Source organism: Nycticebus coucang, chromosome 22 (assembly GCF_027406575.1).
Source record: "Nycticebus coucang isolate mNycCou1 chromosome 22, mNycCou1.pri, whole genome shotgun sequence".
NCBI lineage: Eukaryota > Metazoa > Chordata > Mammalia > Primates > Lorisidae > Nycticebus > Nycticebus coucang.
Window position 1 is genome coordinate 649,962 of NC_069801.1, and position 12,723 is coordinate 662,684.

Here is a 12,723-nt window from a genome sequence, read left to right on the forward strand (position 1 = left end):
GTGGCAAGAACAGAGGGAGGCTTGTGTGCTGGTCTATCCATGGGGGTGGAGTGGGGGGCTCGCCACCAGGCATTCACAGCTGCAAGGGGCCAGCCTGACCCCTCGATCCTTTTTTGTTTGGGTCCTTTTTATTATGAGTAATGTCAAGTGGAGAAGCTGAGAAGTGGCTGTACTCCTGTGGCCCCCACTTAATGACTACATGGCCACATCTGCTTCATCCTAGCAAATTACAGACATTGTGAAAGTTTCCCCTAAATACTGCAGCAGCTAAGTGAAGAATGGGAAAACTTTCCACAGATCTGCAATCCCTTGCTAGCATTTAAGAACATTCCTTAAGGAGATGGCTTAGGTGAAAACGGCACCCTGTTTACAGTATTAGGGCTTTGTGAAAATAAAGCTCATATGAAATACACAAAAACACTAACAGTAGTTTCTCTTTGGTTAGGTTTATACATAACGTAAACTTTTTTTTTGTATTTTTCTGCCTTTTCCAAACATTCTGTAATGAGTCCCTTATTCATCACTCTTATAATATGAATAAAACAAAAATACTATTAAAACAGTAATTGGTTTTCTGTTGTCTTTTTTTGAACCATCTTTACGGATCACTAAATATCAGTAAAAAACTGTTTCAAGAACATGTGTTAACAATTCCTGGCTCCAAAAATAAACAAGCTGGTGAGGCAGACATAGCAACCAAGCCCAAAAGGCTACTGTGAGCCTCAGAAAATTCAGAGAACAGGACTGTCACTGTTGCTGCCTTTGCTCCTAAGTCTGCAGAACACAGCCCCCTCTCAGTTGCTGGGCTCTGCTGACAGCCGGTGTGTCTGCTGCACTGACTCACACAGGTAGGAGGCAGAGGAAGGAGAGCTACTCCTGAGAGTGGCCCTGCATGTCCCTGGGCAGCTGGGGCTGCTGCCACAGGAGCCTGGATGATGTGGTACAATTCAGCCAAGTCCACTTCTCCTCCGCCTCCTCCATGGCAACTCAAAAGTTAGAGAGAAAAGGCCCCACATACATGACAGTGTGATGCAGCTCTATACCCACAGGTGACCAAGGTAACTCATTTTTATTTGCTACTGAAAACTCCCATCTTTAAATTGTTACTTTCATTAAATTTGTCCAGTAAGACAAGTGAGAAGAAGCTAATGGGTCTTGAGCTCTCTGAGTCAGAGCCACACTGCCTCACCCTGGAGCCACTGGCCACAAGTGCCTATTCAAATTTAAACTGATTGGGCGGCACCTGTGGCTCAGTAGGTAGGGCGCTGGCCCCATATACCGAGGGTGGTGAGTTTGAACCCAGCCCTGGCCAAACTGCAACAAAAAATAGCCAGGCGTTGTGGTGGGCGCTTGTAGTCCCAGCTACTCGGGAAGCTGAGGCAAGAGAATTGCCTAAGCCCAAGAGCTGGAGGTTGCTGTGAGTTGTGATGCCACAGTGGTACTCTACCAAAGGGTGAAAAAGTGAGACTCTGTCTCTACAAAAAAAAAAAAAAAAGGGCAGCGCCTGTGGCTCAAGGAGTAGGGCTCCGGTCCCATATGCTGGAGGTGGTGGGTTCAAACCCAGCCCCGGCCAAAAAAAAAAAAAAAAACTGATAGTTTCTCAACAGAAATAATCAAAGTCAGAAGCCAATGATCTGATGACAATGATCTCATCAAAAAAAAAATATGAAAATAAATATATGAAAATAATTAAAAAAAAAAAATGGAAATTCCCCTAAAATCTATTTCATACACTTTACCATTTGCATTTCAAGTGTTACCAGCACAAAAGGGTGTAGCACTTAGGGTGCTCACTGTGGAAGAGAATCGCAATTATTGTTTATAAAAATACCCAGGTTTCTGGGCGGTGCCTGTGGCTCAAAGGAGTAGGGCGCCGGCCCCATATACTGGTGGTGGTGGGTTCAAACCAGGCCCCAGCCAAAAACAAACAAAACAAACAAACAAACGAACAACAAAATACCCAGGTTTCTTGTCTTCTCTGCAAGTGGACACATTACATCTCTGCTCACCTGAAAGTCACAGGGGAGATTTTCCCCATGAGGGCATAGGCCGTAACACTCTGCAGGTGGAACAGGGTACCATCAGTGAGAAGCAGCAGCACGATGTCCTGGCTATAGCTGAAGCTCTTCCCACTCCTCCCAACTACCGGCACATCCTACAAGAGGAGCAGAAGGACACTACTGGCTGCACTTTCCTCTCACTAACCACTTACCAAAAAGACCCAGTGCCATTTCCGCCCAGCAACTGGGGAAGCAGGAGATGTTGAGGAGAGCTTTAGAGACAGCCTTCTGGGAACAGCCTAACTGTGTTCACCAGCTTCCACGTGCAAATGGCCAACGTGTACTCAATCAGGCTCAGCATTACCAATCATTAAGAAAACACAGGTGGATGGGTGGCGCCTGCGGCTCAAGGAGTAGGGTGCCAGTCCCATATGCCGGAGGTGGTGGGTTCAAACCTAGCCCCGGCCAAAAACCAAAAAAAAAAGAAAACACAGGTGGCGCTTGTGGCTCCAGCCCCAAGGCGCTTGTGGCGCCAGCCCCACATACCGAGGGTGGTGGGTTCAAACCCCGCCCTGGCCAAATTGTAACAAAAAAATAGCTGGGCGTTGTGGCAGGCGCCTGTAGTCCCAGCTACTCGGGAAGCTGAGGCAAGAGAATCTCCTAAGCACAGGAGTTGGAGGTTGCTGTGAGTTGTGACGCCACATCATTCTACCAAGGGTGATAAGTGAAACTCCGTCTCTACCAAAAAACAAACAAACAAACAAAAAAACCCACAAAGAGAGGCCAGGCATGGTGGCTCATGGCTGTAATCCCAGCACTTGGGAGGCTGAGGCAGGTGGATTGCCTGAGCTCACAGGTTCAAGACCAGCCTGAGCCAGAGTGAGACCTCATCTCAAAAAAAAAAAAAAAAGAGAGAGAAAACACAAAGAGAACTCCCAAAATTCTACCTCACACCCACTAGGATGGCTCCTGTCAAAAATAAACAACAAGGCTTGGCGCCTGTGGCTCAAGTGGCTAGGGTGCCAGCCACATACACCTGAGCTGGTGGGTTCAAATCCAGCCCCGGCCTGCCAAACAACAATGATGGCGGCAACCAAAAAATTGAGGGGTATTGTGGTGGACGCCTGTAGTCCCAGCTACTTGGGAGGCAGAGGCAGGAGAATCGCTTGAGCCCAGGAGTTGGAGGTTGCTGTAAGCTGTGATACCACAGCACTCTACCCAGGGCTCTACCTCAAAAAAAAAAAAATTGAAAAAAACAACAAAAGCCAGAAGGTAACAACAGAAGATCTGAAGAAGCGGGACCCTTGTATACCGCGGGGAGTGTCGCAGTGGACAGCTCCTGTGAAGAGCAGTTTGGGCCTCAAGACATTAAACAAAGGGTCCGCTTCTAGGACCGGGGCCAAAAGAAGCAAAAGCTAGGGACTTGGAGCTGTATCCCCGTACACATATGTTCAGCGCCACATGACTCACAATGGCCAAAATGTGGAAACAGCCCAGATGTCCACTGACAGACAAGCCAAGTGCAGTCTCTCCACACAGTGGAGTATTGTTCAGCCTTGAAAAGGAAGAAAACTGGAAATCTTGACACACGCCACAACACAGGTGAGCTTGGAAAGATCACACTCAGTGGGATAAGCCAGACACAGGCAACATGGTGGGTTCCCCTATATGGGCCCCGCAAATGTCAGAATCACAGGCAGGAAAGGTAGAAAGGTGGGTGCTGGGTGGGGAGTGAGTATTTAACGGGGATGGAGTCTCATTTTGGAGATGGGCTCAGTGCCCGTAGCACAGTGGTTATAGTGCCACCCACATATACCAAGGCTGGCAGGTTCACACCCAGCCTGGGCCAGCTAAACAACAATGATAACTGCAACAAAAAAGTAGGCATTGTGGCGGGCGCCTGTAGTCCTAGCTACTTGGGAAGCTGAGGCAGGAGAATCACTTGAGCCCAGGAGTTGGAGGTTGCTGTGAGCTATGACTCCATGGCACTCTACCGAGGGTGACATAGTGAAACTCTTGTCTCACACCCACACAAAAGAGTAAAGTTCTGGAGATGACAGTGGTGAAGGCTGCACAAGACGTGAATATGCCCCAGTACCATTTAATTGTACCTGTGAATATGGTTAAGACAGCAAATTCTATGCCATGCGTATTTAGGACAACTAAAAAACGTTTAAACATGCATATTCTGTCAATCAACCATTCCCATCCCAAGACGTATACCAGAGAAATACCCTCATCTCAAAAGGCATGATGTAAGAAGCTCCCTGTTTCCTGTGTTAACAGTGAGAAGTGACATGTCAGGGGCGGAACCACTGTCTTCATGTGACCAGACTCAGGCAGCCCAATCCCATGCTGGGGGCAGGACAAGTACCTGCGGGCGCCGTGTGAGCTCTTGGGTTCACACGACTTTTCTGTTTTGTTTCATATACATCCACATCACTGACTGTTCTACAGTGGGTATGTTTATTTCTCTAATTAAAAAAAGAAGTCGGGGCGGCGCCTGTGGCTCAGTGAGTAGGGCGCCGGCCCCATATGCCGAGGGTGGCGGGTTCAAACCCAGCCCCGGCCAAACTGCAACAAAAAAATAGCCTGGCGTTGTGGCGGGCGCCTGTAGTCCCAGCTGCTTGGGAGGCTGAGGCAAGAGAATCGCGGAAGCCCAAGAGTTAGAGGTTGCTGTGAGCTGTGTGACGCCACGCACTCTACCCAGGGCGGTACAGTGAGACTCTGTCTCTACAAAAAAAAAAAAGAAGTCAAGCTAGGCGCAGTTGCTCACACCTGTAATCCCAGCACTATGGGAGGCTGAGGTAGGATTGCTTGAGCTCAGGAGTTTGAGGCTTGTCTGAGCGAGAATGAGACCCCAACTCATGAAAAAAACAATAAAATAAAATAAGAAGTCAAGCCTGAAAACCCTCATACAGAAACCTGCTGTAGCTCCCAGAGGCCTGGTCTGGCCTCTCCTGGAGTGCACCGCTGCCCTCCGTAAGTGATCAGCAAAGCTGACAGGCCAGCTGCCACACACGGCTAGGGAAGCTAAATCTTCTGCTGGCCCAGACACACATGGGATGCAGTGCCCTCCTGAAACCTACCATGAAGAAGATCCAGGCTGGGATTAGCATGGCCATGGCAGCAGCACTGGTGTAGAACTGCAGCTCCGGGGCCCTGCGGAGCAACAGAGGACACTGGACACTCCAGCAGGCACTTCACAGGAACACCCTGAAGTACCCATGCAGATGAGAACTTAACCTTCTGTGACCTCCACGGCCACCCATAAATTAAAAGGCAACCCAAACCCAGGCCAGGCAGTGAAGGTCACTCAGTGGAGCAGCTGAAACAGACAGGTTTGTCCCCAAGAATCAACAAGGTGGTTTTAAACACCACGCAGGTCAAGATAGAATGGCTCAGTCTACAGGGCATCATGAGTCTTAAAATGGGCAGCAAGTCCTCGGGGCTTCATTTCCAGTGATACTTACGAGAACCTGTACTTGTCCCCACTGAGGAGCTTTTTTGAAAAAACGTTTTGCAAACTAGAATAAAGAAAAGAAGAGATTATGCATTGATCCTGGTCACTAGCACTGGACAGCAAGCAGGCAAGCTGTGTGCACTCCCCTTGAATAAGGGCATTGGTGTCCTGTGTTCCTGGGAGCCACTGACCTCCCTCGCGAGTCCAGGCCCTGTGTGGGCTCTCCAGCTTGTGGCAGCGGGCAGCCTGCCTGCCACCGTAACAGATGGGTGAACTGTGACACCCGTATGGGCTGTCCCCACCACATGCAGCTCACAATACCCTTCTCTGAACTAAAAGTTCTCACAACTGCCATGGCAGGGACGCCAGCACAGGCACAAAGCAAAGTGGGCTGCAGATGTGATGAAGATGCCAGCCAGACCAAGACAAAACTCATATGTAGGATAAACCACAGGACAAATGGCCAAAGAGAAAGTGAAACAGCACCCAGCTTCACCAGTGACCAAGGAGCTCAGAGCCAGACAGCTGATGAGGTGCCAGCATCTGGACTCTAAATGGAGAGAGGTGCATTTTTACTTTTGTAAGTGCAATCCCGTAGCTGAGGATGAGGTCAGGTGGAAAACCCTCAGGACAGTGCTGTTAATAAGAGCCCTTAGGCTTGGCACCTGTGGCTCAAGCGGCTAAGGCGCCAGCCACATACACCTGAGCTGGCAGCTTCGAATCCAACCTGGGCCTGCCAAACAACGATGACTGCTGCAACCAAAAAATAGCTGGGTGTTGTGGCGGGTACCTATAGTCCCAGCTACTTGGGAGGCAGAGGCAGGAAAATCACCTGAGCCCAGGAGTTGGAGTTGCTGTGAGCTGTGATGCCACAACACCCGAGACTGGGCAACAGCTGGAGACTGTCTCCCTCAAAAAAAAAAAAAGAGCCATTAGTTGGTCCCCAGTCTGACCAGATGAACCAAGGTCCTTTAATTTTTTTTTTTCTTTTTTTTTTGTAGAGACAGAGTCTCACTGTACCGCCCTCGGGTAGAGTGCCGTGGCGTCACAGGGCTCACAGCAACCTCTAACTCTTGGGCTTACGCGATTCTCTTGCTTCAGCCTCCCGAGCAGCTGGGACTACAGGCGCCCGCCACAACGCCTGGCTATTTTTTTGTTTTTGTTGCAGTTTGGCCGGGGCTGGGTTTGAACCCGCCACCTTCGGCATATGGGGCCGGCGCCCTACTCACTGAGCCACAGGCGCCCTCTTTTCTTTTTTGCTTATTAACCCTCGGTAGAGTGCTGGGGCGTCACAGCTCACAGCAACCTCCAAATCCTTGGGCTTAGGCAATTCTCTTGCCTCAGCCTCCCGAGTAGCTGGGATTACAGGTGCCCACCACAACACCCAGCTACTTTTTTGTTGCAGTTTCGCCAGGACTGGGTTTGAACCCACCACCCTCGGTATATGGGGCTGGCACCATACCCACTGAACCACAGGCACTACCCCAAGGTCCTTTTAGAAGTTCCCAGGCTTTGTCCACAATCTGCCTTCTGGGAATTCACCCTACAGGACAATCAGACATTCAGCAGGAGATTCATGTGAAAAGATGTTCCCTGTGGATTTATTTATGAACACGAAGGGCCAGGGAGTTTGGCAGCAAAAGAGCTGTGAAGTCGCAGGGTGGGGCAAACCTTGGACAGCCCTGAAAACGGCTGTGCAGACAGGTCCACATGGCCCGAGGCTCCTGACTCAGACAGAGCAGCCACACAGCCACGCAGTGTTACAAAGAACCACTGCGGAGAAGGAAAGCTGGAAGGAAATGGACTGAAATGATACAAATGAAATCAGGATTTTTTTTTTTTTTTTTGTAGAGACAGAGTCTCACTTTATGGCCCTCGGTAGAGTGCCGTGGCCTCACCCAGCTCACAGCAACCTCCAACTCCTGGGCTTAAGCGATTCTCTTGCCTCAGCCTCCCGAGTAGCTGGGACTACAGGCGCCCGCCACAACGCCCAGCTATTTTTTTTTGGTTGCAGTTTGGCCGGGGTTGGGTTTGAACCCGACACCCTCGGTATATGGGGCCGGCGCCCTACCCACTGAGCCACAGGAGCCGCCCCTGAAATCAGGATTTTTATTTTTACTCAGCTGTATTGTTCAAAACCTCAAGACCAGTCTGTTTGACTTTAACAGTAATAGTAATACTCTTGAACACTGCTGTTGATCGTTTTTCCTTCTTTCCCTCAAAAACAGGAGAACTGGCCAGGTGTGGTGGTGCATGGCTGTGATTCCAGCACTCTGGGAGGCTGAGGCAGGAGGATCACTGAGCTCAGGACTTTGAGGTTGCTATGGCCTAGGCTGACACTACTGCACTCTACCCAGGGTGACAGAGTGAGATTGTGTTTCAAACGCAACAAACGAGGACACAGAGAAAGTGAGCGCCACCCCCCTCCTCTTGTTCGGGTCCCCACATTCTTCCCAACTCACCAGTCCATGATGTTGGTGGATAACGCAGCTGAAAACCCTAGGATATTGAAGCTCATCTCAGTGGCTGTGCACAGCGCCAGCCCTCCCATGACTGGGATGAGAGAGAGGTTGACCAGCAACCCTGACAAGAGAAAACACAGGTGACCAGAGTCATCCATGAGGCCACAAGCCGCCACTGGGAGCACAAGGTGTGTTCATTCCCCTTTTAGGAAAGGCATAGATTTCACTATAACTCAAAACAGATACCTGGCAGTTCCTTTACCTTGGAGGGAAAATAAAGCAAATGAAAGTCCATCTGTAAGTTGAGTCCCATCACTTTTTTTTTTCTTTGTAGAGACAGGGTCTCACTTTATGGCCCTCGGTAGAGTGCCATGGCATCACACAGCTCACAGCAATCTCCAACTCCTGGGCTTAAGCGATTCTCTTGCCTCAGCCTCCCGAGTAGCTGGGACTACAGGCGCCCGCCACAACGCCCAGCTATTTTTTGGTTGCAGTTTGGCCGGGGCCGGGTTTGAACCCGCCACCCTTGTTATATGGGGCTGGCGCCTTATGGACTGAGCCACAGGCGCCGCCCCACTTTTTTTTTTCTTTTGAGATAGAGTCTCTCTCTGTTGCCCCAGGCTAGAGCACTGCGGTGTCACAGTTCACAGCAACCTCAATCCCCTAGGCTCAAGTGATGCTCCTGCCTCAACCTCCCGAGTAGCTGGACTATAGGCACTGGCCATAGCACCTAGTTTTCCTATTTTTAGTAGAGATGGGGTCTTGCTCTGGCTCAGGCTGGTCTTAAACTCGTGAGCTCAGGTGATCCGCCCGCCTTAGTCTCCTAGAGTGCTGGGATCACAGGTGTGAGCCACTGGCCCAGCCCACATGAATGGTCTTTAAGAAACCAGGTCAATGCTGTGAAATCACTCTTTCATCTTGGATACAGGGCATCAGGCATCATTTTGTGCCTATGTGATTTTAGATACAGTATTTGTTTTGAAATTCAATATAAATAGGAGATGAACCTTTTATGTTTAGCAAAAAGGAACCAAGTGACCATCCTGAGATGAGAGCGTGGTGACCTCTTGAGAAGATGGCGTCTCCCTGTCACAGGATGGTGCTGTCCAGAGCAATCACTGGGCTTCCTCAAGGAGCCCCCAAGGAACCCAGGAATCTGTTTGTCAAGTAACTCCAGATGCCACACAGCTGAGGGGACCCAGTGAGCGTCCTCTGGTCTGCTTGGAAACTTTTGTTTGATAACAATATGTATAAAGACTGCAGAGAGAAACGGAGGCTGCGAATGCCTCGTCAGGCTCCAGAGAGGACCTGCGTTTCCTCTGGTGCTCAACTGGGTGCAGCAGATGCCTTGTCCAACTCAGAGCGGGTCTGTGTTGCTCCACCCAGACTCTTTTTTATTTTGTTTTGTTTTAAATCTTTTCTTTTTTTTTTTTTTTTTGGTTTTTGGCCGGGGCTGGGTTTGAACCCACCACCTCCGGCATATGGGACCGGCGCCCTACTCCTTGAGCCACAGGCGCTGCCCAAAATCTTTTCTTTTTTTTTTTTGTGGGTTTTGGCTGGGGCTGGGTTTGAACCTGCCACCTCTGGCATATGGGACTGGCGCCCTACCACTTTGAGCCACAGGCGCCGCCCTCCACCCAGGCTCTTGCTGGCTGCTGACAGTCAGCAGGTACTCCCGGAGGTGGTGCTACACGGGGCACCATGAAGTCACCCTCAATTCTGGTCCCCCAAGCCCCTGCACCTTGTTCTCCAGTGGCTCTCTCCAGAGTTCCTTCTGCTAAGCTTTGACAAGATTTTCTAAGTGTTCTCAGCGAGAGAGCTGGTTTGCTTCACTGAGTCCACCCTGGTTAGACACCAAAGTGGGAGGTTTTGGTCTCCTGAAATAATTCCTTCTTTTGTGGCTAAGCTACCAGCCTGATATGCAATAAGGTTCATTTTTTTTTTGGTTTGCTTAAATTTTTCAAAATTGCTTTTTAGATTTAAATTTTGTTTTATAATCACCTAAAACATCTGTGCAGCTCCCAAGGCACACATGGGAGGAGGTGGCTCAAGTCCCGCCTCTTAGGGTAGACATGACTCAGTCTTAAGATCTGTTGTATTTTTTTTAGTAGAAATACCAAAAAATGTGTACCTGTCAGTATCCCTCTTATATGAAAGAGTATACATTTTATGCATTACCCTGCACCTTGCTTGTTTTCATGTAACAATGGTGGACATGCTGTTTTTACCTTTTTTTTTTTTTTTAAGACAGACTCTCATTTTGTCATCCCCGGTAGAGTGCCATGGTGTCACAGCTCACAGCAACCTCAAACTCTTGGGCTCAAGTGATTCTCTTGCCTTAGCCTCCCATGTAGCTGCAACTACAGATGCCTGCCACAACGCTGGGCTATTTTTAGAGACAGGGTCTCGCTCTTGCTCAGGCTGGTCTTGAACCCATCAGCTCAAGCAATCTCTCCCCTCAGCCTCCTAAAGTGCTGGGATCACTGGCATGAGCTACCGCACATGGTCTGGACATACTATTTTTCAAAGGCTGGTGAGAAGAGCGGGGGCCGGAGCCCAATGTGCACTGGAAACAATCTAAACATCACTGAAAACTCCCCTGGAGTTTTGTCTAAAAAATGTGATTTGTTGAACCTCAGGAAGGACGGAGAAGCAGGGCAGGAAGAGCCAGGCAAATCAAGGGAGGCGCCTGGAGAGGCACGGCAGGGGACAGGCAAACCTAGGACTGGCTGGGCCACCTCACATGGTGCCCACCAAAGGCACCTGATGTCACCACATATAGCGTGTCTGCCCAGCTCCTGGCCGTGTCCCCACCCCTACAGGGACTAAGGGACACGACCCTTCTCTGACCACCAGGAGACACCACAAGAACACCCCCGAGCGTCCACGGCCTGGTGTGACCAAGTGAGGTGACCATGACACTGACAAATGTTCCGGGGAGGTGATGGCTCCAGGGAGCTACTCTGAGCAGCTGGCACGGTGCTTTAGAAGGGCCTCACCAGTGTGCTCCCCTAGAATCATCCGAGACAGGATCACGGTGAAGATGGGGGCGGAGCTCTTCACCGTCTCAGCAAACGAAACCGCCACATTTTTCAGGCTGACCAAACCCAAAACCACTGTTGCAAACCTGAAAATAAGCAAAAACTGTCACTGAAACGAATTGTCGGGCAGCACCTGTGGCTCAAAGGAGTAGGGCACCATATGCCAGAGGTAGTGGATTCAAACCCAGCCCCAGCCAAAAACTGCAAAAAAAAAAAAACCCGAATTGTCTGTGTGCAAATACAGGACAGTGTCCCCACAGGGGGCACACCTGCCTCCTTCACACCCTCACCAAAGCCAGCACCTGGACCCTCTGGGGAAATGGTGTCCCTGCCCCTGGGTGGGGCAATTGCCACCCTGAAGAGCAGAGCCTCACCCAGAGGCAGGGAGGCCCACTATCTTCAAACCTTTGCTAATCAATGTCAAGGCTGGTTCAAAAAGAACCAGAGTGAATATACATGGCAGATCCACATGGAGCCTAAAATCCAGACAGCCCTGGGGCTTTTCAGAGTTTGCACTGGAAACACCAGTCATACTCAGGGCAGCAGAGTCCCGCTCTTAGTAATGGCAAAGACACTTTACATGGTAAAAATGACACTCAACCAAAAATGTGAGATTCTTTACCTCATTAGACCCACAAACAGCATAGTCATGATGAAATTGGGTGGATAAGAAAGCCGGGTTTTGTGCTGATATAAACAGCAAGGAACAAATATTTTGATACATCCGATAAACGTGGTTGACAGCATCTGCACAGCACCTGGGGAGGAAGAGGGAGAGGCCCTTTTCTAACACACAGGTAGGCTGACACACCTGGGACAGGCTTCTGTCCTGCCTGGGCTTCCTCCTCCCGCCCTCCTGGATGATGGGCCCTCCCCGGAGCGCACTGCAGTTTCCAGGGCAGGTAGGCCTCACCCAGCATGCTGGGCTCGCCCTCCAGCAGCGACAGGATGTACTTGTTGAGGAAGAGGGTGCAGAAACTGAAGAAGAACCAGAGAGTGAGGTAAAGGAGTGCCCTCGAGCTCCACACGCCCAGGTCCGACTCAATGACTGTGGTCTCTGTGATGGTGACGGTCAGCACGCTCTCACTGGGGCTGCCTTCGCTCCGATGACCGAAAAGAGAACCCCAGGTGAGAAGAGACTTTCCTCTCAGCTTCTCCTCAGAGCCGGGATCGGTCTCCTCCAGGGCCTGGGCCCTCACTGAGGATGACATGCTGATGTCACTGCAGACACGGTTCTGTCTCAGAGCCGAACAGCATGGGTCACCAACTGTCCAGCCAGGGGGATGCAGAGGGTACGGGGAGAGCAGGGAACCGGCTGTGTGAGCGTGGCCTCCACAAGGGCCTCTTCCCCAGCACCGTGTGGAAACAGAGGCTAAAATGCTGAGAAAGAGAAACATTATTCTGAAAAAATTTTTTTTTTTTTGCCGTTTTGGCCGGGGCTGGGTTTGAACCCGCCACCTCTGGTATATGGGGCCGGCACCCTACCCTTTTGAGCCACAGGTGCTGCCCTTTTTTTTTTGAGACAGAGTCTCACTCTCTCTCCCAGGCCAGAATGCTGTGGCATCATCATAGCTCACAGCAAACTCAGACTTGGGCTCAAGAGATCCTCCTGCCTCAGCCTCCCGAGCAGCTGGGACCTCAGACGCCTGCCATGATGCCTGGCTAGTCTTTCCATTTTTAGTAGAGACAGGGTCTCACTCTTGCTCAAGCTGATCTCAAACTCCTAAGCTCAGGCAATCCACCCACCTTGGCCTCCC

At 50.3% G+C, this 12,723-nt stretch overlaps 1 protein-coding gene across 15 annotated transcripts in view; it reads right to left on the minus strand.

Annotated features, from left to right (window-relative positions):
- The window catches only part of SLC35E2B (solute carrier family 35 member E2B), a 32,677-nt gene that overhangs the window by 5,369 nt on the left and 14,585 nt on the right, over nt 1-12,723 (minus strand). For 8 of the 15 annotated variants that reach the window (XM_053575419.1, XM_053575415.1, XM_053575414.1 and 5 more), the window contains 7 exons: nt 11,880-12,346; nt 11,589-11,724; nt 10,925-11,052; nt 7,926-8,046; nt 5,474-5,527; nt 5,090-5,162; nt 2,010-2,155 (listed from right to left, as the gene is read on the minus strand). In XM_053575419.1, coding sequence (XP_053431394.1) covers nt 2,010-2,155; nt 5,090-5,162; nt 5,474-5,527; nt 7,926-8,046; nt 10,925-11,052; nt 11,589-11,724; nt 11,880-12,177 — 956 coding nt within the window. In that variant the 5' untranslated portion in view covers nt 12,178-12,346. Of the gene's footprint in view, nt 1-4; nt 220-2,009; nt 2,156-5,089; nt 5,163-5,473; nt 5,528-7,134; nt 7,253-7,925; nt 8,047-10,924; nt 11,053-11,588; nt 11,725-11,879; nt 12,347-12,723 lie in introns of those variants that run through there. The other 7 variants (XR_008376838.1, XR_008376837.1, XR_008376836.1 and 4 more) reach the window with 4 other exon arrangements.